Source organism: Solenopsis invicta, chromosome 8 (assembly GCF_016802725.1).
Source record: "Solenopsis invicta isolate M01_SB chromosome 8, UNIL_Sinv_3.0, whole genome shotgun sequence".
NCBI classification, from domain to species: Eukaryota; Metazoa; Arthropoda; class Insecta; order Hymenoptera; family Formicidae; genus Solenopsis; species Solenopsis invicta.
In genome coordinates this window covers 5,268,163-5,294,595 of record NC_052671.1, presented here as the reverse complement: position 1 = coordinate 5,294,595, position 26,433 = coordinate 5,268,163, and the positions used below count along the sequence as shown (strand labels likewise).

General features: G+C 32.3%; 6 protein-coding genes across 14 annotated transcripts; 2 read left to right on the top strand and 4 right to left on the bottom strand.

Annotated features, from left to right (window-relative positions):
• Positions 1–773: 773 nt before the first annotated feature.
• On the top strand, positions 774–5,760 carry LOC105196546 (lysM and putative peptidoglycan-binding domain-containing protein 2). 3 transcript variants are annotated; one of them, XM_011162555.3, is made up of 5 exons: positions 789–1,226; positions 1,400–1,673; positions 2,933–3,082; positions 3,169–3,296; positions 4,033–5,760. In XM_011162555.3, the coding sequence occupies exons 2-5, from the start codon at positions 1,494–1,496 to the stop codon at positions 4,268–4,270; spliced, it is 696 nt and encodes a 231-aa protein (XP_011160857.1). In that variant the 5' UTR covers positions 789–1,226; positions 1,400–1,493; the 3' UTR covers positions 4,271–5,760. The 3 variants fall into 3 exon arrangements, with proteins under 3 accessions (XP_011160866.1, XP_011160857.1, XP_011160848.1); XM_011162564.3 differs by having other exon boundaries at positions 774–1,673; positions 3,169–3,292; positions 4,033–4,482; XM_011162546.3 differs by having other exon boundaries at positions 789–1,673.
• Positions 5,761–5,879: 119 nt separating this feature from the next.
• Positions 5,880–6,938, bottom strand: LOC105196562 (E3 ubiquitin-protein ligase RNF180). Of its 6 annotated transcripts, none has more exons than XM_011162590.3 (3): positions 6,839–6,938; positions 6,263–6,468; positions 5,880–6,168 (listed from the first exon to the last, which is right to left on the bottom strand). In XM_011162590.3, exons 2-3 carry the CDS (start codon positions 6,443–6,445, stop codon positions 6,022–6,024), a joined length of 330 nt encoding a protein of 109 aa, XP_011160892.1. In that variant the 5' UTR covers positions 6,446–6,468; positions 6,839–6,938; the 3' UTR covers positions 5,880–6,021. The 6 variants fall into 6 exon arrangements, with proteins under 6 accessions (XP_011160892.1, XP_025990897.1, XP_011160886.1 ...); XM_026135112.2 differs by having other exon boundaries at positions 6,843–6,891; XM_011162584.3 differs by having other exon boundaries at positions 6,678–6,880.
• Positions 6,939–9,292: 2,354 nt separating this feature from the next.
• On the bottom strand, positions 9,293–10,801 carry LOC105196468 (trafficking protein particle complex subunit 3). Its single transcript, XM_011162427.2, has 2 exons — positions 10,526–10,801; positions 9,293–10,015 (listed from the first exon to the last, which is right to left on the bottom strand). The coding sequence occupies exons 1-2, from the start codon at positions 10,562–10,564 to the stop codon at positions 9,518–9,520; spliced, it is 537 nt and encodes a 178-aa protein (XP_011160729.1). The 5' UTR covers positions 10,565–10,801; the 3' UTR covers positions 9,293–9,517.
• A 777-nt stretch (positions 10,802–11,578) lies between these two features.
• On the bottom strand, positions 11,579–15,867 carry LOC105196477 (intracellular protein transport protein USO1). The gene is made up of 9 exons (XM_039453019.1): positions 15,400–15,867; positions 15,131–15,234; positions 14,898–15,061; positions 14,607–14,825; positions 14,377–14,496; positions 14,010–14,245; positions 13,859–13,928; positions 13,314–13,774; positions 11,579–12,826 (listed from the first exon to the last, which is right to left on the bottom strand). Exons 1-9 carry the CDS (start codon positions 15,465–15,467, stop codon positions 11,629–11,631), a joined length of 2,640 nt encoding a protein of 879 aa, XP_039308953.1. The 5' UTR covers positions 15,468–15,867; the 3' UTR covers positions 11,579–11,628.
• Positions 15,868–16,047: 180 nt separating this feature from the next.
• LOC105196492 (ATP-binding cassette sub-family B member 7, mitochondrial) lies at positions 16,048–22,530 on the bottom strand. 2 transcript variants are annotated; one of them, XM_039453020.1, is made up of 11 exons: positions 22,506–22,530; positions 19,414–19,662; positions 19,120–19,327; positions 18,675–18,841; positions 18,315–18,593; positions 18,058–18,232; positions 17,668–17,825; positions 17,389–17,552; positions 17,137–17,266; positions 16,770–17,045; positions 16,048–16,694 (listed from the first exon to the last, which is right to left on the bottom strand). In XM_039453020.1, exons 2-11 carry the CDS (start codon positions 19,447–19,449, stop codon positions 16,443–16,445), a joined length of 1,845 nt encoding a protein of 614 aa, XP_039308954.1. In that variant the 5' UTR covers positions 19,450–19,662; positions 22,506–22,530; the 3' UTR covers positions 16,048–16,442. The 2 variants fall into 2 exon arrangements, with proteins under 2 accessions (XP_039308954.1, XP_011160755.1); XM_011162453.3 differs by lacking the exon at positions 22,506–22,530 and adding an exon at positions 22,201–22,499.
• An 832-nt stretch (positions 22,531–23,362) lies between these two features.
• LOC105196500 (all trans-polyprenyl-diphosphate synthase PDSS2) lies at positions 23,363–26,320 on the top strand. Its single transcript, XM_011162466.3, has 7 exons — positions 23,363–23,518; positions 24,214–24,575; positions 24,654–24,779; positions 24,876–25,083; positions 25,482–25,748; positions 25,849–26,004; positions 26,109–26,320. Exons 2-7 carry the CDS (start codon positions 24,247–24,249, stop codon positions 26,262–26,264), a joined length of 1,242 nt encoding a protein of 413 aa, XP_011160768.2. The 5' UTR covers positions 23,363–23,518; positions 24,214–24,246; the 3' UTR covers positions 26,265–26,320.
• Positions 26,321–26,433: the final 113 nt, after the last annotated feature.

Genomic DNA, 26,433 nt, shown 5'->3' with positions numbered 1-26,433 from the left:
TTAATTACTTTTTTTGTACTGTGCTGTTCAATTTATAATAATTTATCAGGGATTAAGCATTGGCACGTAAAATATAAAATAAATACTCAACTACGTGCAATGTAAATTATGTAAACAATAATCTATGAATTATGAAAGATTGAAAAGTAAAAATTTTATTTTATTTTTTAATTTTTAATATTATATACTTTTATTTTATCAATTCTTAAGTTAGATATATTTATAATTTTGTAGCTTAATTACTTTTTTCCTTTATTATATTAATTATCTATAATTTGTAATAATTTACTATAGTTTTCCGTGGATGTTTTTGGTTCCTTTTCTAAGGGAAACAAAATTTATTGGAAAAATTTTCTTACAACTGAGAAAATCAGCGAAAAAATAGAAAAAAATAACAGTTTTTTCGAGCTCTTAAAGTTATATAATTTACATTATTTCCAATGTCTAAATGAAAAAGATACATGTAAACGTAAAGTAAACAGTCTACGTAAGCAGTGTATATTGACATAATCTTGAAATTTACGGTACAACCCTGTTGTAAAATACGTATTGTACGGCGCAGTTTGTACATTTCCATCAACGTAAATTACCTTTAATCTCGGTTTCTGTTATTCTTAAAATTAGAAAAAGATAAAAAGGAAGTAAAACTGAGAATAAAGCTGATCAGCATCGGCAAAAATGGGCATAGAGTTGCGCTTTACAACTATATTTACGGCTACGACTACTACATTTATTGTAGAACGGCCTTTATAGAAGGAGGAAAAAGATAATCCTTTCGATCTTGCGACTCTGACAGGCAGTTTTGCGGTTTACGCAGTAAACGCGTACAATTGTCGCGCGCTCACTCTCTCTCCCCGGGACATTTCATTCCACCCTTTCGCGTTTAATGTCATTTCCCAACGACGGAAGAAGACTATTGCCATCGCGACGATTGCCGCCTGAGAAAGAGAGGGAGAAAGAGAAAGAGAGAAAAAAAAACACTCTCCGTTCACGCGCGACCGCCGCTAAGGCCCGCTAATCAGCTGAACGCGATCAGCCATAGCGCGGGGCGATCTCGTGATACTTTCCCGTGATTCGCGATCAGAAATCGGGAGAGATCAATCAAGGGCCCGTCAATGATTCCGAGAAAAATGACAAGGTCTCCCGTGAACGCGTGCACGCCGTGCCAGGCATGAAAGTTGAGCATCTCAGTTCTCCGAGTGATTTGTTGTCGTTCCACGCGCCTCGTAAGTGTTCAAATTCATCGAGCGGTCTCGTCCTCCCGTTTTTGCGTACGGGAGAAAAGCTCGAGATCGAGCGAGACGATGCGCGTTTTCCTCGACGAGGCGTCGAGAGACAACCTCGCCGACGATCGGGAGAGCCAGAGAGAAAAATCCATCCTAATCCGCGAAATCCTCAGACAGGTTATGTGAAACTCGTGCGAGTGGATCACCGAAACGTACGTTGACGAGTTATGGTGCGTGCCGGTTTCTCGTGAGCGTCCTGGAGGCCTAATGATGGAGAGGAACGGTGCCAGGGAGATGGAGGAACGCCGGTGCATTCGGGATACGGGGAGGACCCTGAAGAAATACGGCAGCACGGCCAAACACATAACGCGGACCGAGAGTCTGGTGAAGCACACGGTGTCTCCTACGGACACCCTCCAAGGAATAGCGCTTAAATACGGAGTTACGGTACGGCCCGTCCTCGCATATCGCCCTCTCATTCATGTGCCTTATTGATAATATGCCTAGATGATGTTACCAGATGTTCAACCTTCAGTGGGACAGTCCCACTTTTGAGAAGTCAAACATATTAATCCTACATTGATTAACCTGGATCATATTCACTAGAGCAATTTTTTTCTAATTTTCCCGATTCTCTTTCTCCTTTTCTCTTGAGTGTTAAATGAATATACTAGAATTTCTTTCAGACTTTAAGAATCCAAAAATTCTTTTTGAAAAAACATTATCTTTTTACAGTGACTTAGGTAATTTAACCAAGCAGTGAAAAATAAGAGTTTACGGAGGGTTAAATGTCTTTATTATAACAGGAAAATTCTGCTAAAATATACTTTATAAATTTAATTTGTAGCTACTTTATGATTGCATTTTAAATCTAATCATATTGGCATAGTTTATAGAACTAAAAAATGTTTTATAATTGATATATGGAAATATTATTGAACATCAATGGCACTTGTTTTTTTATGTTATATCCCAAGATTATAAAATGCTAGCAACTTATCAACGGTATGCCAGCAAACTCGATCATGACTGTAGAACATATTCTGTCTAATGTTTTTTTTTTTAAGAGCCACTTATCAATTCCAGTTAATCTAATTAATTGATTAGTCTATTAGAATTGACATAGTTGTCATTTTACATAACAGACAGATGCAGTTGGTCAATTCCAATGGAAAATTCAATTAGATTAACCAGAGTTGATGAAAATGGCCCTAAGCTTGGTTTCTATTCATTACAATTCAACTATAATATAAGAACAGAAATGTGTTATCATAGGAAAAGACCCATTTGGTCAAAATAAAGATAGCACCAGATTTGATAATATGAGATGCCATGAACTTTATAAGCCGATTATCTATTGCCTATAAATTACCATTTAAAACATAAAATATCATATTAAACATTAATGACCAAATGAGCCTTTTCCTATGATAATGACACAAATGCAGGAGAAAATAGTTGAAATGTTGTTGGCATGTTTGGCTATCTGAGTCTAATATATTCAATTTATTATTTTTTATTAATTTTGCTAAATTATAATGATAAACCTAATACGTTTAAATGGTGACGAAATTGTCCCGCTTTGGATTAGAAAATATCTGGTCACATTGTTCATTCACGTGCACACGCCGTTTCGGGCAACATTACGCTTGTTCAAGGCAAAAATAGCGTATCTAATATGAGATTGACGTTTCTGATTCTTGCAGACAGAACAAATAAGAAGGATCAATAGATTGTGGGCGTCGGATAGTTTATTTTTACGGGAGCATTTGCTTATTCCTGTAAGCGCGGACAGTCCCGCCTCTACATGTAACAATGAATTGGTAGCTTCTGAAGAGCACGATGTCCCTCCAAATGTAAGTAAAGTATAGGAGGAGTTGCCTTATTGCGATAGATATGTTTTACGAATGTCTTATGAATAAATATGTGTCATATTTTGCAGATATCTAGTCCTTCTTCAATATCGTCACCTATTGGCGACGAAAGTTCAGTTAATGATTTCTTAGCTAAAATGGATACCTCGATAGCTAACGCCAAAAGAGAGGTCAAACGCGCTCAAGGGAATAGTGAGTAAGTTATTTTCTATGCCTTATAAGCATTCAATGAAATTACATATTTTCACATACATACAAGTGTTATATAAAAGATCTTATATAAAAAGTACTGGTGATTTAATCAAGATATGAGAGGCGAGCTAGATAAGAAAATAAAAATTTATTATCTGTAAGCTCTTGAGTTTGACAAGGGACCTCTTACAACTGTCCAGAACCGGGTTTGATTCTCCTTGAAATAAAAATTTGAGACATGTAAAACAAAAATATAAGAGATTTTAGAAATACACGTATATATAAATATATGTATTTACATACATAAAATGCAATACCAGATAATTATTTTGATAGGAATCTTAGACTATTCTTAGTCCTACTCTTTTTATATCAGACTAACCTAAGATTTTAAAAAATGACTCAAAACTATGAAAATATTTTGAAAAATATTAGATTTAAAAAAAATTTAAATATACAGTAAAGCATATTTGAAAAACCATAAGTTTTATCTCAAATATTTTACTATACATTTCACTGTTTCATTAATAATTGTTTAGAATCAAATATAAGCGTTAGTTTTTAGGGATTGTTTCATCCGTCATAATTTTTAAATATTGAGCCGATATAAAAAATTAGATTTTTATGTTTGATAACATATTTTAAAGAGAATTTGTTCTGAATAGTTGTGACCTTTGCAAGTGCGTTACATCGAAAAACATTAAATTTTATATCTTTATTCCCATAAATTACTTTTGCAGATTTTGCACTGATGGCAATGACATTTACGTACAACGACGGCGTGGGTCTGCCAAATTACGAAACTCATTCCCGACCACATCGAATACATACTCGACGTCCTCCTCTGACTCCGTCAGACCTGTGTCCTCTAGTGATATGCACAACTTTCCAACTGCTGTAGTTATGACGCAGGGAAAAAAAGTAAAGACTTCCTTGCAAAGACTCGAGCAGCAGCAAGACGAGATGTTCCAGTTGTAGCGTCTAAATTTCATTGGACTATAATATCCTGTGTGTCGATTGTAAAATTAAAAAACTTGTAGGAAAGGATGTACTGTATATCAATGGCGAATAGGAGGTCTTGCTTCTCACGCGTCTGACACGTTGGTTGATCCAATATTATGTATATTAATTGAACTCCGCATTGCTCTCTTTTTTTTTTTATTATTGAAAGACCGTTCGTATCCATGTAGCTGATCTAAGCAATATTCTTATATAACTATCGCTGTATCCCCAGTTTTATGACTGTTTCGTCGAGAATGATATCATGAAGAATGGATCAACTAACTTTTATACGTAGCGCTGAACTGTTTTACATAACGTTGATGAGTGGACCATATGTGCCTTGAATATGAAACTCTACGTTATGTAATAATCCTTTTCTGTGCTTCGTCTTTATCTGATTAAGTCACATAAAATGTTATATATGTTTCTTTTTCAAATACTGTTTTTCTTCTACTTTTTTTTTTAGTTTAAACCACTGTGATGAATTACCTAAAAATTTGGCAGAAAACCAAAAACAGCTTTAAGAAAACTAGTTATTATGTAGTGAAAATGAAGAGTGCAAAACTATAAATAAAATATAGACTCTACTTATCTGAAATATGACTTCTTAAACTAATTGTTACATCTGTTATAACGAAAAAATATATTTTATTTTCTCTCTTAATAAACCTTATAAAAATTTTTTTCACAAATAAAAAAAATATCATACGTATACGATATTTTTCTAATATTAAATATATATAAATGTTAGTATTGTTTACAAAAGAATACTAGTGAAAATGATTATATGTAAATTAAAGGGGCAGAAAATACTCCTGGCATTACTAAAGCATTACGAATTAGTTCTTCTAATATTGATTCTTAGCTGGACTAAGTTTTCTAAGAGTAATATTGAATTCATGGAAGTGTAATAATAGAACACATTTTAAATAACATTTAATCAATTCAAAATTATTATTGCAAAATTATCAGCAAATTCTTCATAAAATGTATCGTACAAATGTTACGAAGAGATTCAGCAAATAAAGAAAGTTTATTTTAAGTAATGTTATAAATAATATCATTTAATGTCGCAAAGCGATTGAGATTAGAAAATAGCAATTTAAAATTTATAAATATATAAACAATTTCACCTAAACATAAATACACATTGATATACATTGTACATCAAAATCTATAATATATCCAAGTTTTGTACATAATCTCTAAGAAATCCTCTATTTTACACTGTACATACAGTATAAATAGCAGCACTGTTGATAATGTTGTCTGTAATTAATATTATGCAATACCATTTCACTGTAAAAAAATATATAAAAATGTTATATCTTATAAATTAAGATCTCTGATGCATCCTCGCCACTATATACATATATATAGACAATATATACATAAGTTGGAAAAGATGTAACTAAGTAATGTAAATATGAATTAAATAAAAAAGATCTAATGAGATCTAATAAAAATAATGAAAGTTTGGCTAGAGTCCATTATTATTTGGCGCATGACAACAATCTAATAAAAAAATAATTTATATATTATTTAAAATTATAAAGTTGTCACAATATGATTTATTACTCTATCATTATTTTTATTAGTTATCATTTATTATTACTTCTATAATAATAGAAATATAATTTCTATAAAAATGTATCACACAAGATCATTTACATAAAACACAGGCAACACGTATACACAGTTCTGTTTTTACTTATTGTCTTTAACTTTCACATAATATCTATTTTAGAGTTAACTATTCTTATAGGAGGCCTCACATATTTGTCGCAGCAACATTTCATCTCATTCACAAAGTTGAAAAATCCTAAGCGACTGTTGCAGTGTGGACAATGTAATTTTCCTTTGGTCCAAGATTCCTATCAAAACAATTATCTAGTATTGCATTTCACGTACACGCATAATATATTTATATATACACATATTTCTAAAATCTTGACAAAGAAAGTATACTTGATTGATAGCATTCATAATCCAATCTGGTGCATTCTCCGGAGTCAAGTATGAACAACAATCGGACTCATCTGCTTGGCATCCTACATCTGTTTCCCGCTGCTTTACTTCATGATGCGCATTAAACAAGACAGAGTCACCCTTGAAAAGAGATTTGCAGCAACGCCTGCATCTCACTTCCATGATACAAAGACAGTGATAACTACCTGAGCAATAAATTATTGCTATCATCGATTTCAATGAATTTATGAGAATGCCTTATCAATCACCTATATATTTTTTAATATTTTAAACTAGTGGAAATTTAATCAGAAATTAAAATGTGAATAATCCTTTGTTTCAAGAATTTTTTAAACTTATATAACTTTAAAAGATTCTTTAAAGAAAGGATAATTCCTATTTTAATACTTATTACCTTCTAAATACCGATCGCATTACAGAATAAATTGATTTTCGAATTGGTTTGACAGATCACAAAATTCTTTTATACAATAAAAATACACCAAAAAAAACTTGGATAGCATAGATTTTACAAGAAAATCGAAAGAAAGAAAAGAAGCCTGAAAATGGGCATACCCACGATTTAGATTTTAGCCACACAACACCACAGAACATATTTTTGAGACGCCATCTCTGCAACGTGGATATACACTACGATGCCAATGTACAAATCAGATCTCGGAAAGCATATCATGTATCACTCGCGACTGTTGGCACACCTAGCAAGCGCCAAGAGCGCGTATACAAACTTCAAATTTTTTCCTATCCTAACGGCCGGCTCTCGCGCGATTCATTGAGCCATCTTGTCGCGATTTATGCGAACGTAATCGAGACCAGGCGCGAATACTGAAACATGAGGCCGAATAAACAGTAGATACAATTGAATTGACTCACCGTTCACCGATGGTCCCTCCATCCAGCTCTGTCTCGGCCGCAGCTCTCGAACGTTTGAGCTCCAAGATCCTCCTCGCGACGATGCGTCTTGATTCACACTTGGCACGCGCGTATTTCGCTTTCGACACTCACGCCCGTTGAAAACTCGAGATACGGAATACGGGGCAATGGAGAAGACGTACGCGATTGACGCGTTGCCGTCTGAGTGGATCCAAGATCCTCCTCACGAGGATTCGTCTTGGTTCACACTTGGCACGAACATGCGACACTTCGCTTTCGGAATTCACGGTACTCACGCGTGTCGAAAACTCGACAATGCGGGCATACGAGGCGACGGAGAAGACGCGAAAAACAATAGAACATGATAGAACGCGACACGACTTCGCACCATGCATCGTGTCCAACACGACGGATGTTGGCACGAACACCCGACACTCAGTGGCAACATATATACATACTGGCCGTCCGACACAACTTCACTGTCAACACTCCACGACATTCTCGAAACACTCGCTCGCATCAAAATATTGTATAGTCGTGAGCTAAAAGGTTGCAACACATTTTCTTCGATTGTTTTTGAAATGTAGACTTGCTCATTAAACGGCGAACGTCATTGGTTCTTACCTGTGGATCCAACCAATTAAGCATCAAACCATCTACCATCAAAAAATGTGTTGTTATCTTTTAGCTCACGACTATACGGGACGACGAGGATGCGAGTTGAAACGCGCCACGACGCGCCCGCTGGACTACGCACAGCAACGCACAGCCGTGTATGTGCTGCGTGTGGCGCTGCCGTCGCTACGCAGTATGTATGTATGTACAGTCGCCTGCATTGTAGTTGCGACACTTTTTTTTCGATGATTTTTGGAATGTAGCCTTGCTCATCGAGCGGCGAACGTAATTGGTTAGCTCCACAAGTAAGAACCAATCACGTTCTCAGCTCTCGTTATAGTTGCGCGTTCAGAAAAAGTGTCGCAACTATAATGAACACGACTGTACACGGACGAGCGGTCACTCCGGTCAGTCGGTCGGTCAGGTCGGTCAGGTAGGACGGTACGTAGTAGCGACGTGTCGCGGCGCATTTCGACTCGCATCCTCGTCGTTCAGTACGAGTGTTTGACGTGAACGAGTGTTTCGAGAGTGCCGTGGAATGTCGAAAGTGAAGTGAAGTGTCGGGCGTTCGTGGAAACATCCATCGTGTCGGATACGATGTATGATGCGAAGTCGTGTCGCGTTCAATCGTGTTTTTCATCTTCTCCTTTGCCTAATATCCCGAGTTTCCAACGCTCGTGAGTACCGAGAGTGTTTCGAGAATGCCAAAAACGAAGAGTCGTGCCAAGTGTGAATCAAGACGAATTGTGAGGAGGAATTGCGGCCGAGACGGAGCTGAACGATAAACGAAACGACCAGCAGCGAACGGTGAGTCAATTTGTACTCGTATCTACTGTTCATTCATCCCTACAATTCGGTATTCGCACCTCATCCTCATTGCGTTCGCGTAAATTATCGTCGGTACAGTACGACAAATCAGTCTGCCGCGAAAGCGGTTAGAACAGGAACGGTTTGAAGCTCATGTACGCGCTTCTTTTCGCCAGGTATGCCAACAGTCGCGGGTGACGTGCTTTCTAACCTGTACATACATTGGCATCGTAGTATATGTCAACGTTGTAGAGATGGCGTCTCGAAAAATCGTATCTGTTTTATCAGTTTTTTTTCAAAGACAAAACGGAAAGAAACGTAAGAGACAATTTTTATAATTTCAAAAAATTGTTAAACTATTAAAAAAAAAACTTTAGTGTACCATTTTTTAATTTCAAAAAACTTAATATGATTATCCATACAAACTCCCCTGGTGGATTTAAAAATGTTTTGTTTGTACTGGAAATTAATTCTTATTCCTATATAAGCATACCATTAAAAATATATTTCTAAGCGTTTTTTTTTAATTTTCATATTTTTTTCTCAACTTTACCATCCTGTATTTTGAAAACTTTAAGATACATTTTTTACAGTTTATAGGATCTTTTCTTCACAAGTCAAAGTATATAACTCCTTTAAATTTTTTACAGTCTTAGGAATTACTATATAAAAAAGATTTTTTATACTAACAGAAGATAGGAAATAACTCGGGAATCAATGTTAAACAAACTTGGTATGTATTGCGTATTCTCACTATCGTTGCGAACATTAATATGAAATCCACCATATATTACTTTTACTCGAAAGTATGCGGAATGCAAGCATTGGAAATATACGCCTAATTATTATAACATATCAAACTTAAAGATACAAGATACTTTATCATTAAATTGACAAATACGTAGATATCGCTTGTACATATTTGGATAATGAATGCGTTTAATCTTCGCCTGCTGGTATTGCATCCTCTAGCCTCTTGACAAATTTCACCCGCAGTTCCGTGACATTGTCGTTCTTGAGCTGATCCTGCACAAACCAGCAGGCGACCTCCATTTGCACCATTTCGCAGGCACCTCTGAGCACGCCAGGCAGAATGTTACAGTACTTGAGATTCGAATAATTATCTGGTAATTCTGCGAATTCCGTCAGAGGATTCGTTTCGAAGCAAAGGGAAAACTCGTCGCCAGCTGGGCTCCAGTTTGTGATCGATGGCGTTATGCCTAGAAATATCTTGAAACCGCTTTGAATCTTCTCGGCTGTGTCTCTGAAATCGTAGCATCGGCCGGAGCCAGTCCTCGCCAGAAAGTCCTCTATCAGCCGTATCCCAATGTTGTATCCCATTCTTTCCAGCTGTTTGTTAACGTCGTCCACGTTTTCATAATCCTGGAGTAACTGGGCTACAAGTGCACCATAAGTCAGAGTGAACAGTTCAGAGTTCTGTAATGAAAAAAGAACAATGTTATAGTTCTATAACTCAATTCGATATCAATATCTAAAGCATGAATATGTGTGCCTTGAAATTTGGTATCTATTAGGCTATTACGAGCTAACTAAATTTAACAATGTTAGCTTTATTGAGACTCTGATATTATTATCCATTCTTGGAAAACGATAGTATTAAAAAGATATCTATATTTTTAAAAGTATCCTAAATATAATAAAGGGTATATTTGTGTCTTCACAGGTTTAACAATGTTAGCTTTGATAATTAACAAATCAGATTTGTTAATTATCATCGATTCTTGGTGAACGACTGTCAACTACGTAAAAGAGATCGTATGAAATATATTCTAAAAAATATATCCCATAAAGATTTACATAATCATAACCTCAAATTCCGTTCGATATTAATCTTGTATTTGAGACAGACGTGAAAGAATCAAACGCACTCCATTAACGATGAACGATAGTATGTAAATATTTCGTAAAAAATAGTGTGACACTTGCCACTTTCTTTGCATCGAGTTTCGTTCCTGTTCTTGACATGTTGACAGTAAGCGACGTACGGTCGTATTGGTATTAAACCATTGACAACTGTTCGTGTCCGTTTTTGTCCGAATAAAAATTAAAGGTTAAATAAAAAATCGATTGCTAGGAGACTAAAATTATTTAAATAATTTTCATTGTCTTCTCGGTAATTTATGTTTATATTTATTTACAAATATCGAGTTGTCTGTTATATGCAATGCACTGCCCTGCACATTGAAATGATCAGCGTTGCTTTTTATTGCACTTGTTGCATTAAAAATTAAATACATACGATTAAATACATTCGATCTTCAGAGAGAATAAGTAACAAGAAATAAAGTGAGAGCACGGTTAAATTAAATTATTAAATTGAGTAATCGTAAATTAACGTAAGTTCATATTGTTTATTAATTCTTTGCAATACTGTTCTTTTTACAATTGCACTTTTTACACTTTAGCTACGTTCCTTTTCTCTTTTTAAAAATTAATAGTTAAAATATACAAATGTATTTTAAAAATATAAATAAAAAGGGCAGAATTAAAACAATTAATCTACAATCAGGAATTAAAGTACAATTGGGATACATTCAACTTAATAAATTTTTACTATAAAATAATAAAGATAACTGATAAAGATCTAACATTGAAAAAAAACTTTACATTTGTTTAAATTTCTTTTATTTATTTATATAAAATAATATATACTTAGTTTCATTTTAATAATATGTACTTAGTTTCATTTTAATTATAGAAAATAGATGAAGAAAATTTCTTTTATTTATTTATATAAAATAATATATACTTAGTTTCATTTTAATAATATATACTTAGTTTCATTTTAATTATAGAAAATAGATGAAGAAATGAAATAAAGATGCAGTGTACATTGCATTTGTTATTTTGAAGAAATATATGCAATGATATCTTCAAGCAAATTGATGAAAACTTCAATACACCAAAAAAAATGTATTCCTTCTTTAAATACTTCATTTTTAATATTTTTTGTCGAAATTAAGAAAAGCGAGACGAAAGTAGGTCTTGTGCTATTTATTATGATCCTTAAAACAATCGTTTCTAAAATTTCAATGAGATTTACTACAGGTGCTCCTGACTTTACTTTCTATGTGATTGTCTTCGAATATATCTCTAATAATATCGCGCTTCGGCTTCGAGTGCGCGGGTAAACCCCGATGTAGATTCTCCATTATCTGCATCCGATTCACGTTGGCATTCTTAATTCTTTGGTTTAGGAACTCGATATTTTCATTGTCATCGATAGCTTTCATCGTGGCCAACAGCTTCTCTTTGTTGTAATTAATTGTCTTCTTGTCACTCGTTTGTATCACCTCTTTCATTTCGCTCTTATTACTCTGCTCAGTCTGAGGAGACACGTTGAACGATTTGTCAACATCTTCTAATGAAACGTTTAGTTTATTTTGCGTTCTTATACTGATATTTTTATTTGATGTTTCCCCACTGTCATGGTACATTGTACTGGCTATTTCCTTCTCTTCAGTCCCAAGATATTCTTTTTCCAAATTGTCCACGGGCTGACTGCTCCCATCCGAACGATTAATCGCAGCTTCTTTTTCATAGACTTGCTGTGAGTCTTTCTCCACTGTCTTCCTCTTCGAACTCGTCAAAGTTTCCATTTTTTCATTTGTGTTATCTATATCATGATAAATCTTGTCATGCGACATGTCTACATACACTGGCTGATCTTCCAAAATTTTTCTTCCTTCCTCTTTTGTACAATCTTCTCTTTTGATGTCCGTAAGGAAGTCGTCTATTCCATTACTGTCCAAAAATTGTTTATCCAACGACATTTTGTTTGAGTTTGAAAATTGTTGAGGAATCTCTGTACTTCCTACATTGACGTCGTCTCGAACGTTATCTGATATCCTCTGCAACTGTGCACCCTTTAATCTCTCCATAGACCGTTCCGCGACGTCCAAAGTGTTGTATTCTGAATGAATGGCACTGTTAAAAGATTTATCGAAGTGTTCTTCAGCGTACCTAGATAAACTGGTTTGAAAGCCATTGCTTTCAATGGAAGAATCTCCGTTCGTATTTATCTTCCCTTCGGAATCAACGTCGGAGCCACTCTCATAAAGATCGTTATGCCTATGACGTAATACTTTCGATTTACTCTCATACTTCTGAAACGTTAAGTCTTCCGCTAGACGTGTACTAAACTCTTCCTCGTCTTCGTCGCTGTAGTTTCTTGCCTTTTTCATTATATCATCCAAAGTGTCGGAGGTATCTGTGCTATTAATCAATCTAAAACAAATACAGCAAAGAAACACTGTAGCACTGAATCAAAATCAGGAAACCATTATATTAATATAATTACATAAATATGTATGTCTCCCAAAAAATTTACATAAAAAGAAACGTCAGATATTATAAATAAATTATATTTATACTCGTATTTATTACTTATATTTACACATATATTTATACTTTTAGTTGTAATTAAAATTTTCCCCTCTAATTACCACGCTTATATTTTCACTTTTTATTTATTTTTATAAAGATTTCATTATATAATATTGCTTTATGTGATTTCTCAGGATATATTCTTCTTACACTGACAAGTTGTTAACTTGAATAAATTTTTCAACTTGATTAAGTTGAAAATTCTTTCTTCAGTTCAATTTATATATTTAACTTAATATATTTAAATCTATATAATTTAAAAACATAAAAAATTGAAAAATTGAGTCAAGTTAACAACTTTTTTTCTAAGTAGTGTATACACACATACCTTGCGTACAATTCTCTAGATCTCTGTGGGGCGTTGTAAGACTGAATGAAATATTCGTTAGCATTCTCACTTTCTCCATCTTCGGACGAATAATCGAAATCAGCGTTCAATTGCCTCTGCAATTTTTGTGAATTCTGATTTTTTATTCGGCTGAATAATTTTCTCAATTTGCCACTTTCACTTTGATTATTTAACTCGTCCCTCTCCATCGCTTTGTAATCTATCGATGTGACTTTTTCATCATCACGTACTCTCGTTTCCGAATCCTTTGATCTCAAATCATCCATAGAATAAGCAGTTTTACGCATGTGTGGCGATCTTTGTAAACGAAACTTTCGTATCTGTTGAAAGTTTGCCATTGTTTCTGACTTTAACTGATCTACTGAATGATTGTGATTAACATTATTTGTTGGCCGAGTTACTTTTTCATCATCATTGGATTCCAATATGTCGAGTGATGGCTGTAATCACGTTGAATTTATGAAATCTTTGTGAATGCTTAATTACTTAAACGCTTGATCACATACAAATTACAGTATGCTCACCAAATTATCCTTTGGCGTACCATTTTCACTCCTTTTATTTCTACTAGACGCTTTAATTGAATTAGAGATGCTAAAATATAGAACATTATATAAAAAATTTTACATATTATTTTACATATTATTAGACAAAATGCAAATATAATTTTTCTACCTGACATCCCTGAGATTTGTGAGAGAATGACTACCTAAGTTTTTTTCTTTGCTATAAATTGGCAATTGACCATTACAATACAATCTTTTTTCTCTATTGTCTAATAAACATTCTAAACTTTTCAATTTCTCTATCGTCTCTTGTAAGTTCTTCTGTGTCTCTTTGTGTTTAGAAATCTCAACATGTAATTGATGCTTCAAACTCTTAGTTTCAAGAGCGAGTTTTCTATGTAATAGCTGCAAAAGAAATATTTTTGCTAAAGCCTTAGTTTTATAACATAAATAATATAATCTAACAATGTAATTAGCGTACTTAATTTTTTTTATTTATGTAAATGTAATTTCTAAAAGTAAACGTTGAAAGTCACCTGTATAGTTTCTTGTTGCTGTTGCATTTTATAATTCATGTCGGATAATTGTAACTGTAATTTTTCTCTCTCCTCAAGATTTCGATCTTTACTCAGTTGCAATAGATGTTTATTTTGTGACTGTAAATGAGAATTTTGAGAAATTTATATGGACACAAAAAATGAAACATTCATATATTTTATTATTTTATAAACAACAATATTATCTGAATATATTATGAAAAACTTACATTCGCAGAGTAAAGTTCATTTTCTTTTTCCCTTAGCAGGTTGCACGTATCCTTATGTAATTCCTTCAGCTTCTTATATTTTGTTTGAAGTACTCTTAGCTCTTCATGATGCGAATTTATAAGCCGCGGTAACTCGGCATTTGTTCCCTCGTAACGCCTCAATGCAGAATCCTGTCTTTTCTGCAGTGCCTTTAATAATCTATTTTCATTAGCTAATTCCTACAAGAAAAAATCAATTTTATGTTAAATATCTTCAATATTAAATTAGATGTCACAATTTTTGGTACTTACATTGAGATGGTAGTGTGCGTCAGCTAATTGATTTTGTAATTGTTTAAAACGAAGCATTTTCGCTGACATTACCCTTTGGCCAAGCATACTTTTATTACCAGATTTTGGTTCACCTGAGTGATTGCCCAGTGATTGCTGCTTCATGCTGTCTCTATATGGCGCACCTATATATGTATTTACAACATGATAAAATATTACAATGTAAGTATATTCTAATAAGTTTTTATACAAACCAAGTAAGGGATTTAAGCATTTTTTGTTTGGAAGTAATATATTTTTGCAAGGTAACAATTTTTTGGATTCCAGTGTTGAGTCTTTTGAACAAGGCTTTGTTTTTCTACAAATTACATATTATATTTAACATATAAAAGATAGATAAATTTTTAAATCTAAAATACATATATATAACTTTATACACATGTATAGAACTTTATAATATATCTAACATTAATATTTAATTACATCATAATTTATATGTTGATACTCTCAAAGTTTAATTTACCTAGTGACTGTTTTGTGCACAGTTGTGTTAAGTTGTACTACTGGTAAGATAGAGGCTTCAGTTTGCATTTTATATGTAGACGCAGCGTATGTTACAACTCGCGTTGTAAATGCGTGTAATTCATCTTTATAGCATCAAATTGTCAAAGAACTGTCAAATGCTCATTGCAGGCTAGTCGGCAACCATAACTGTTTCAAATGGTTGGCATGGCAACATCTGTGCAAGCATTAGTAATCAATGATCTTTTCATTAATCTAAAATAAAATAATTCTTAACATTAAAACACATGTTAAATATTAAGATCTTTGATTAATTATTTATTGCAGTTCAAATTTTATCCATAATAAACAGAAAATTCAATTTTAATATTAAACTGATTAAGTATATTATATATATATATATTTTTTTTTTATGTTTTAATAACTTCTCTTTATTCTGCCTAAATTACATTTCACAAATAATTTTATAAATATTTTAACATTGCATTATATGAGAATTATTTAATAACATTTTTTAATATAGGAAAGAAAATTATGTAATATATACTACTATATATAGATATTAATAAAGATAGAAATATATATATATATATATATATATATATATATATATATATATATATATATAACGCTATTGAAGACTAATAAAAAGATCACAAACGTAATATTTATTATTATTTAATATATACAGTAACTTTGTAACAAATATTGTCGCTTATCTTTGATACTTATATTTGTATGCACAGCATTGTAATATTTTGACATTTTTAAATATATTTATGAAATTATTTTTGTACATCTCATGCACAAAAGTTTTATCACTCTCTGTTAAATTTAACGTATAAAACAATATTTGAAATAATTGATTCCTAAATAAACTAACATTCACATAAATATCGTCGTCTATTTTTAATACTTATATTTGTATACACAGCACTGTGATATTTAATAAAATTTCACAGATAATAATCTATTATTTTTACATAATTTATACATTTGCCAAATCTCGGTTATAGAGATTTAAGGTAATAGATTATATTATCTTCAATTAAGCTGTTCGACTTGACTTTCTTCTTTTTGTTCTTGAGACTTTTTCATACCTAAATATTGAGCCTCCCATAATTTGCTATAAAAAGAATTTGGTATAGATAATAATGATTCGTGGGTGCCTCTTTCGACTAAATTACCCTGATCTAGAACAAGTATATCGTCAGCATCCATTACTGTCAATAAACGATGTGCAATTACGATTGAAGTCCGTTTTTCTGTCGCTTTACGCAGAGCATCAAGTATGTTCTGTAAAAAAAAAAATTATTAAAGTCTATGCGTTCTTTAAATAATACGACAAGATATAGCAATCCTGAAACTTACATGTTCTGTAATGGAGTCTAACGAGGAGGTAGCTTCATCGAAAATCAATATGGGACTGTCTTTTAAAATTGCTCTAGCAATCGCAACCCTTTGTTTTTCTCCTCCACTCAACTTTAAACCACGTTCGCCTACAGGTGTATCATATCCTTGCGGCCATTTCAGTATCGAGTTGTGTAAATTTGCCATTTTCGCAGCTTCGAAAACTTCGTCGTGTGATTTTCGCAAATTGCCATAGTGCAGGTTATAAAATATGCTTTCGTGAAAAAGCACTGTATCCTGCAATTTTTAATGAATTGTAACAAGTCCTACAGTATTTGTGCATAAAATAATTAGCCTTATTTATCAGAATTATAGAAACACATATTACCTGTGGCACAATTGAAATACATTGTCTGAGATCTTCCAAATCAATATCTCGAATGTTCTGATTGTTGATGTAAATATTGCCACTCTGTGGCTCAAAAAATCTGTACAGCAATCTTACAATTGTAGTTTTACTAAAATATAAAAGAGAGTATGAAGTAATCGTATTATCAACAATTATTAAATATTAAGCATTAATGAATCTATAATCAGTTAGTCTTGTATGTATCAGATGTTAGATTTGTATATACCTTACCCACAACCAGATCCTCCAACAATAGCAACCTTTTTGCCACTCGGTATAGTGAACGATACATTTTTAAAAATAGACTTTCCTTCAACATATTGGAAATTTACGTTTTTAAATTGAATTTCCGACGAATCTGGCGTCACATGAAATCTTAATGCGTTTTCTTTTGACTGTTAATAAAGATCCAAAGAACAATTTGATTATTTGCGAATTACAGATTATGTGAATTATATTATAGATGAAAGGATAGATGACTTTTAATACTTTGCATCCAAACAATCTTACTTTGATTGCAGTGTCCGTTGTCATGAGAATAAACATAGTTTGCATGTCGATAAAAGCTTGTCTCACTTCTCGATAGACAGAGCCTAAAAAGCCTAAGGGAACTGAAAGTTGAAATAACAAGGCGTTCACCATCACTAAGTCACCAACAGTCATAGTACCTATAAAATATAAAAATATAAAATATATTTTAATGTTTTAAATATTATATATTTAAATATTAAATATTATTCATAAATAAAATATTTTACATATTTATACAATACTTATAAAACATAAATATTTGTAAAATATCTATAATAATATAAAAAATATATAGGCGTTAATTTTTTTCTAGAAGTATTCTATAATTTGATTTTATAAACTAAAGAAACAACTATAAATTAGTGATACCATTTACGATATTTTGCGCTGCCAGTACCATGATAAGACTCAGTGCACCGCTGAAAATGGCATTCTGTCCGAAATTCAACATTGCTAAGCTCGTGCTGGTCTTGAGGGACGACGTTTCATATTTCTTCAAAGATTGATCGTATCTTTCCGCTTCGAACTTTTCGTTGTTAAAATACTATAAGGCAAAGAATAATATAAATTTAAAACCATTTTTTTAACCCTCTTTAAAAGAAATTTGAACGAAATTTCCTACTGACCTTTACAGTTTCGTAATTGATGAGCGAATCTATTGCTTTATTGCCTGCCTCATTTTCCGCTTGATTCATACGTATTCTGAATTTGGTACGCCACTGCGTAACACCCAGCGTGAATATGGTATAAATACCTACGCAACTCAATGCAACTGCCGAGTATTCCGGTCCACATTTTATCCCCAATATCACGCTAACCAACGCCAGTTCGAATATTGTAGGCACAATGTTAAATACCATGGCGTTTAGAACAAAATTAATACCGCGACTGCCACGATCGATTGTCTGCAAGGTATAAACATTTTTCAAGTACATAGTTTTAATATAAAAATAATAAAAGAAAAAAATTGAATTCTGAATAATTACCTTCGATAAAGCACCAGTCTGTCTGTTTAAATGAAAGGCCATATCGAGATTGTGCAGATGTACAAAAACGTTTTTCGCTATTTTACGAATAGAGTGTTGCGCGACTTTTGCGAAAACCGCGTTCCTAAGCTCGCTAAAACCGGCTGCTCCGGCTCGTGCTATTCCATCTGCAAAGAAGATCACTCTGGAATTATTTAAAATCATGTATGTAATATGAAATCTTTGTTACATATCAATTTTTTCAGTGCTGAATACTTTCAATGAAAAAGTAAAAGTAAAAAAGTAAAAGAAATAGTGAGTTTAACAAATAAATCTTGCGTACACGAAATTAACGTTCTTCAATTTTTGTTTATTAGTTTTGTTTACTCTTAAAGTTAAACATGTTTATACGGTCATAGCACTGAAAGACTTAAAATATTCCAAAATAAGACGTTAGAATCCCTACATCCTACAAGTAGTGAGGTTGCTACAGTCGCGACTGTTGCAGGTGCAGTTGTTAAATTCATAGCAGCACTACCAGATACCGCCGCTGTATGGGCGTTTAAAATATCTATGGCATACTTGAAAATAAATGGCACTAGAACGTTTAAAACTTTAGCTCCTACAAGTAGACCCACTGCTATTTTCACTCTTTTCCGTATTTCTGGATCATCCTACAAAAATACAATAAATAAATATAATAAATAAGTATAAATATTGTACATATTGCTTGAACTCTAGGTAACACAATATTACTTACTTCTGGCCAAATGTATCTGAGCATGCCCTTTAGCATGTCCGTACTGGTAACTGATTTATCCCGTAAATCAATGACATCTCTGCTCAAACTAGAGATGCCAGGATGGAAACAGTTTCTTTTCTGCTGGCCAGGCTTCGCTCCGGTTAATCCAGTAACAACTGATACAAATTTCACTGGCGGCACGACAGACTTAGATTGCGGCACATTTTTCTTTTTCTGAGCACGGTCGATCACATTGCCACTGCAACACTATAAAATATATAGCAATATTTAATTTTTATAAATAATTAATTTATGTCGCGACAAGCCTGATAATTATATATTTATATAGAATTATATAAACATGTAACAAATGTATTCATGTGCTTCGTCAAATCAAAATCTTTGAAGAATAATTAATGTAAAATTAAATGAGAAACTGATCACCTTTATTTTGCGTAACAAAACATATAGTATGATAAATTGGTAAACTATTATTTACATAAAAAAATTTACGGTTTGAGAAAAATTTAGCGCATTTTTAAAACATTTATATATATATAGTAATTTTAAAAAATATATATTTTTTGCACGCAATGAATGAGAAAAAAATTAGAGAAATACTTCGATCGCTATTTATTATTCTAACATCACAATGTTTTGTAAAAACAAGATATCTTATGTTTAATACAATTACACATGCAGTACAAAATGCATTTTCTAAACATATTTTGTGTATTATATTGTACAAAATAATTTTTATATTATACTGTAAAATATTTAATATAACTATGTTTTCTCCATACAGTTAAATGCCGCATCTAAGATATTAATATATTCTTCTACGAGATTAATCGCGATTGAAAAGCTCAAACTCCTGAGTTTTACATTCCTCATGTTATTTAAAATATACACATATTCCATTTTTTTCAAGTTTAAAATATTTATTCCTAGCTTATTGATTGTATAACGTTCATTTGTATCAAACGTTTCGCTATACATCTTTAGATTCCAACGGTTCCTCTCCAATTTTGTACTCAATATAAATAATGTTATCGTCGCATTATAATTTAGACCGTCGCGAGTAAATGACATACTCTTATGGAAGCCGTTGAGCATAATAAAATCTAACTTGTTCCTCGAAACGTCAAAACATCTCTGTATGTCAAAGATGTCAAACTTAATTTCATCAAGAGGATTGTGTGGAATGAAAAATCCATAATCAATGTACAACTTAAGACTGTCATGCGCGCCATAATTAATAAACACTTGCGATCCTTTGTCGAATGGCTTTAAAGTGACAATTTGATAAAATTTATTTTGACAGTCTGACACAGTGACGATAGATACTTTAACGGCAGTGTTTATATCGTGATTAAATAAATCTAAGAAGGGCGCGAGCGCCAGATTATTCGGCTGTTTTATATTGAATACATTTTCTTTGCATACTCCATTGTCTATATATACTGCTCGTGTATTGACAACGTAGTATGCCCATTTATACTTTGCAAATGTTATTATCTTTTGCAAACACGCATTGCAATGAGGACAACTGTTTCTACTGTTAATATCTAGGCGTTTTACAGCTTTCATTAGCAAAGAAAAGTCTTTTTGCAATTTATGCGCTTGATGTAAAGGATGTAAAATAAAATCTGGTAATATTGCTTTCTCTTTGTTTGAACAAAAATCTGGATTCGTGAAAGACTGCGGCAGTGTTTTCAGATAAAGATACCACTTCGATTTTATCCCCAAATGCGTCTCGTATACAAGAAACGTCGCGAGCATACATTGAGGACTAAAACTATCAGTAGTGCTATACAGAAACAAAGTTTTAACGTCACTCTGCATCAAGATATCCGTCGTTATTAACATTCGAAGGGGTAATTGAATTAGTACTTCATTTTTCTCTATGCGCTTTAGTGTTTTTAAACCTCTGCCTGAGAGAGGAAAATGCTCCGGTATAAAATAAGAAATCGACATGCAGTTTTCACTTAAAAGCCAAGATTTTAAACATATCAAAGATTCATCAGTGTTCTCATTCGAGTTTACAAAACTAAGCCTCTTCTTCTGGCAGCGTCTTCTCAACGTTCGTCCCATTGTATACACGCAGATATTACATCTGTAGAATCAGTAACAAAAAACCTTTATTGCATATAAGTTACCTGTAATAAATCTTTAAATTAATTATAATTATCATATTATGTAATATATGTATTACATTTCAATAGCTTAAAATTTTTTTGTACATAAGAGATCTCAAAACGTAATATAACGTTGCATAAAATAATTACTGTATATGAATCTGAATTATTGGGAATCATAGGAGTTTTTCGATTCGACGATTGTACAATTGCATTAAGCACAAATATATTTTTCGATAAATTAAAAAATTCTTTTTAATTTAACGAAAAATTGTGTGTGCGGCGCGCAGTTTGAGGGAATCATGTAAATGTCCATAAATTCACTTAGAAAAAATTATTGAACACTAAGAACTGCTTTCGACCGGTAATGCCGTTTCCAATATTTCAATTTGTTAAAAAATTCTTATTTTTCAAACAAAAAAAGCCTTGTTTCTCAGACAATAAAAACAATCATAATGTAAAAAAATCTATATAATTAAATACTAACTGAAATATAACAAAATATGTAACTAAATAATAAAATAAATGTATAGCATAAAATATTATGTAACATTTTAAAGCAAGTGTGCACAGAATATACGTGTAGTACATGTTTACATAATTATGTCAGCAACTAAATACAACTGTTATAATACATTTATAAATACAGAATTATTGGATGCATTACCCTGACGCCCGGTGGGGAAAATACGGAAATACGCCCGGCAATGTGGAATCTATTAGATAATATTAATCGTGTCGTGATCCCGCTGCAGTGTGTATTTTTCGTCGTACTCCACAGTTTCTTGTTGCGCGGTACTTCGCGCGATAGATGACCGCACAGTACGCTTAACATTTTTATAATTCTTTTTTTTCAGTTCTTTCTTTTTGTGAAAATATTAACTGAATACTAAAATAAATGCCATTACAAAACGTTGTATATAGACATATATCAACCATGCGTGATGATCATGTAATCACAATAATCCTAACCTTATCACGATACAGCGATTAGAACCATGGTGGAAGTATGATTAGAACGGAAATATTGCTCCCCCCCTGGTATGTACACTAGCGACGCATATCTATTCTGGCCGGAATATGAACTGAAAAGTCATTCATTTTGCGACCCATCGTTAAAAACAGTGTCTCGTAAAATGGATGTGGGTTGTTATCCGTACTAACATCCATTTTGCTGTCGATAAATCATCTGTCGTAAAATACATGATTTAACATTATATATTTAAAATATTATTTTCTGATAGTAAGAATATATCTACACGATTTTTTGAAAGTCGACATATAGAATATTAAAAAAATAAGTTAAGAAACGCTGTTTCATTTGCAGAAAATTTTATTTAGACACAACCGGGAGATTAATCTGAATTAAAATCTTACGTTACACAAATTGTTCAATTAAAAAATGTTTCGTTTAAAAAATTGAAACATCTAAGAAATATTGCGAAATGTTTCTGTAACATCTCTGAGACAGCTCTGAAAGGTTTCACGTAAAAGAATCGTGAACATTTTGCTATTGCAGAGCTGTCTCAGAGATGTTGCAGAAACATTTAGCAATGTTTCTGAGATGTTACAATTTTTACATGAAATATTTCTGAAATATCTTTGAAAAATTTCGGTGCAGTATGGGGTGTATAGTTAAACCTGTGCAACGGGCTTTAAGGAAGAAAAATTCTCATAAAATTTCAATAATGGCGTTTTCGACTACAGTGGATTTTAACCCAGGTTTGACACCATTTCCCGGAATCGTCCAATTAGAACGTCGAACAATCCGTTCTAATTGGACGAAAAACCCACTGCAGTCGAAACACTATAAGAGTGTGAGCGTCTTCAATAATACTATAGCTAATGCTTTTTGGTGTTGTATGTATGTGTATGCGTCACAGAACATATGTGTAACGTAATGTGACATTCCAGCAAATACGATTTGAACGTTCAAGCTGTCCACACAATATCTCTTTTATTTAATTGAAACCGTACAACAATCGGTAAGTTTCTTGACAAATATCATAAAAAAATTTGTCAATTTCATTTGCAACTATTACGCCATCATTAGCTTTTATGTATATGTGAATAAATCATTTGACCTATTTTTTTGCATCACTTGTGAGTATTGCATGAGAGTCAGTTCAAGTTTTTTTTTTTTGTTATTAACATGCTTACGTAGTTTTTTATCTTTGTTGATTCCAAGAATAAGAAAACTATGTTTTAAAGAATTTTTACTGACTAACAATTTTATATTGACATAACAAAATTTTTTTTTAAATTACATTATTATTAGTATTATTAATTTATCGTCAATACTAATTACCAAGGTTTTTTATAAATTTTAATATTACTTTTAAACATTAAAAAATATTTTTTTTTTCTAATAATATGGATGACACGATTGCGTGAGAAATTTTGGAAAGTTAGGTCAGAAGAGAAAGTTTTGATGATTCATACCTCTTCTGTTAATTCTTAAATACACAGACATATAGTTTCTCAATTATATTATATATAAACTTTTGTTTGTTTAATGTTTTGAAAGCTTTTATTTTAGTTTTGACCATTACTTAAACATTTATTATCTGTCTCTTAGTGATAGAGAGCAATAAACTGCAGCCAAAACCTATGCTTTTTATTCTGTATTTACATATCAATTCTGAGTCTCTTTGATTAATTAACAATTTTTTTTTTATAGAATACCATCTACAGTATTCTAAGAAACTAGACAATGTTTGTGAACATAGTTGTGTTCAGGATTTGGAGAGGTAGCAGTCTTGTGAATACATTTCCATGGAAGTCACATAAGACTTTCCAGAGAGCAATCTCTATTTCTGCACGAGACAAATTCTATTTTAGTGACATTAATCAGGCTGAAAACAAAGTAGCAGTAAGCCAGAAAACAGACTGGAATAAAACTATGTCAGAGGCAGAGAAAATTGTTGGATATCCAACATCCTTCTTAAGTTTAAGATGGTTGTTGAGCGATGAAATTGCCAATGTTGCATTGCACTTAAGGAAGCTGGTTGGATCAAATCATCCTGTATTGAAAACAGCTAAGTAAATATCATGAAGTATAATTAGCAACAATCCTTTTTCAATAACAGAAATTTTACTTATACTTCTTTCTTACAACAGGTCTATTATTTATAATGGACGTAACACACAGGCATTTGGTCTCATTTTGCTGTTAATTTCCAAAGCTGCTGGCCACTTGAATGCAAAACCTATAGAAGAGGATAAAGCTGCAGGTGTATTACATAGGTATACTATACATACAAATTTCAACACTGTTGACAATATGAAAAAAAATATTGCTTTGAAGAGAAAAAGATACCAAATAATATAAACATGTTTCAGTCAAAGAGCATTGGCGGAAATTACAGAGATGATACGTACCAGCAACTTAATACATAGAGGGCTAGTAAACATAAACACAAAAGATACAGGATCTCTAGAATCTTCAGAATTGAACAATATAACTTTTGGGAATAAAATAGCATTATTGTGTGGTGATTACTTGCTCAGCAATAGTTGCACTGAAATGGCAGCTCTTAAAAATCAGGATGTAATTATTGTTATTTTATTTTCATGTACTGTTTTTCATTATCCCAGCAGATGAAAATGAATTGAAATGAATAGAAATGAAATTATTTCGACATTTTCGAATTTATGCTTTAGATTTTTTTAATTTATTTGAATCCAAATGTAACATAATATGCATAAAATAATATAATATGAGTACTTGTATCCAAATTCAACATGATGAATAGCTCATTTTGTACTTTATTGTATTTGAGTCTGTTTCATTTTAAAAATATCTGGAACTCTAAAGCTCAAACTTGGATAAATTAAACTAAATTGCAATTTTCAATTCATTTGAATTTATTTTTGTTTGCAGGGATTATAAAAAAAAATATTTTTTTAATTTAAAATTTTTATAATTAAAAAAAATATTTTTTTCAGCTTTTGTTACTAATATCGGCTGCAGTAAGAGATTTATGTCAAGCAGAGTTTGTATCGCGCAGAGACAATCAAAATTTTCCCATACCATCAATACCACCTGAGGATCGAACGGGCTACGCACTGAGGGAATGGACGCTTTTAAACACTTATGGTGCCGGATCATTGCTTGGGAAAAGCTGCCAAAGTACATTAAAAATAGCTGGGCATAGCAAAGAAATAGAGGAAAAAGGTTATGAGTTTGGGAAACACTTGGCTTTAGCTTGGCAGGTAATGTATTTTTAATTCAAATTTCCATTAAATTTATATGATTTGTGCTATAATTTTTTAAACTGTTGATCACGTATCTTGTGCAATAACATCTTTACAGGCTTCATTGGATTTGGGTTTGTGCATCAATAAAGATAAGGAAATTTTGCAGAACTTATGTGCAGCTCCAATTATGTTCCATGTTGAACATGATCCATCAATTTTAGTAGAGCTTGATAAAGGATTGGAATCAGTTGAAAATGTCGATTATTTAAAGGTTTTAAATCAATATTTAACAAGATTTATACATGATTTAATTAATTACTATCTCATCATGTTCAATAAAAATATGATTATATGAATAATGTTTTATGTATATAGGTGCTCGAAATTGTCGCAGCTGGTCCAGGAATTGGACTAACTAAAGAACTTGTGAAACAACACTCGCAAAAAGCAATGGAAATCTTGAGTGTTTTTAAAGAAAGCGATGCCAGAAAAGCATTATCTAATATTATTGTTGCTATAGGTGACTTTTAACAAAAAATGTATTTTTTTTTATTTTATTTTATTGGCTACTAAACCATTTCAGCTTATATACTTTATATTATTTATGTAACTTATTTGGTCAATTTTCTTCTATATAATTTTGCTTTATGTGTGTGTATGTGTATGTATATGTATATATATAGCCAAATTATATAGAAGA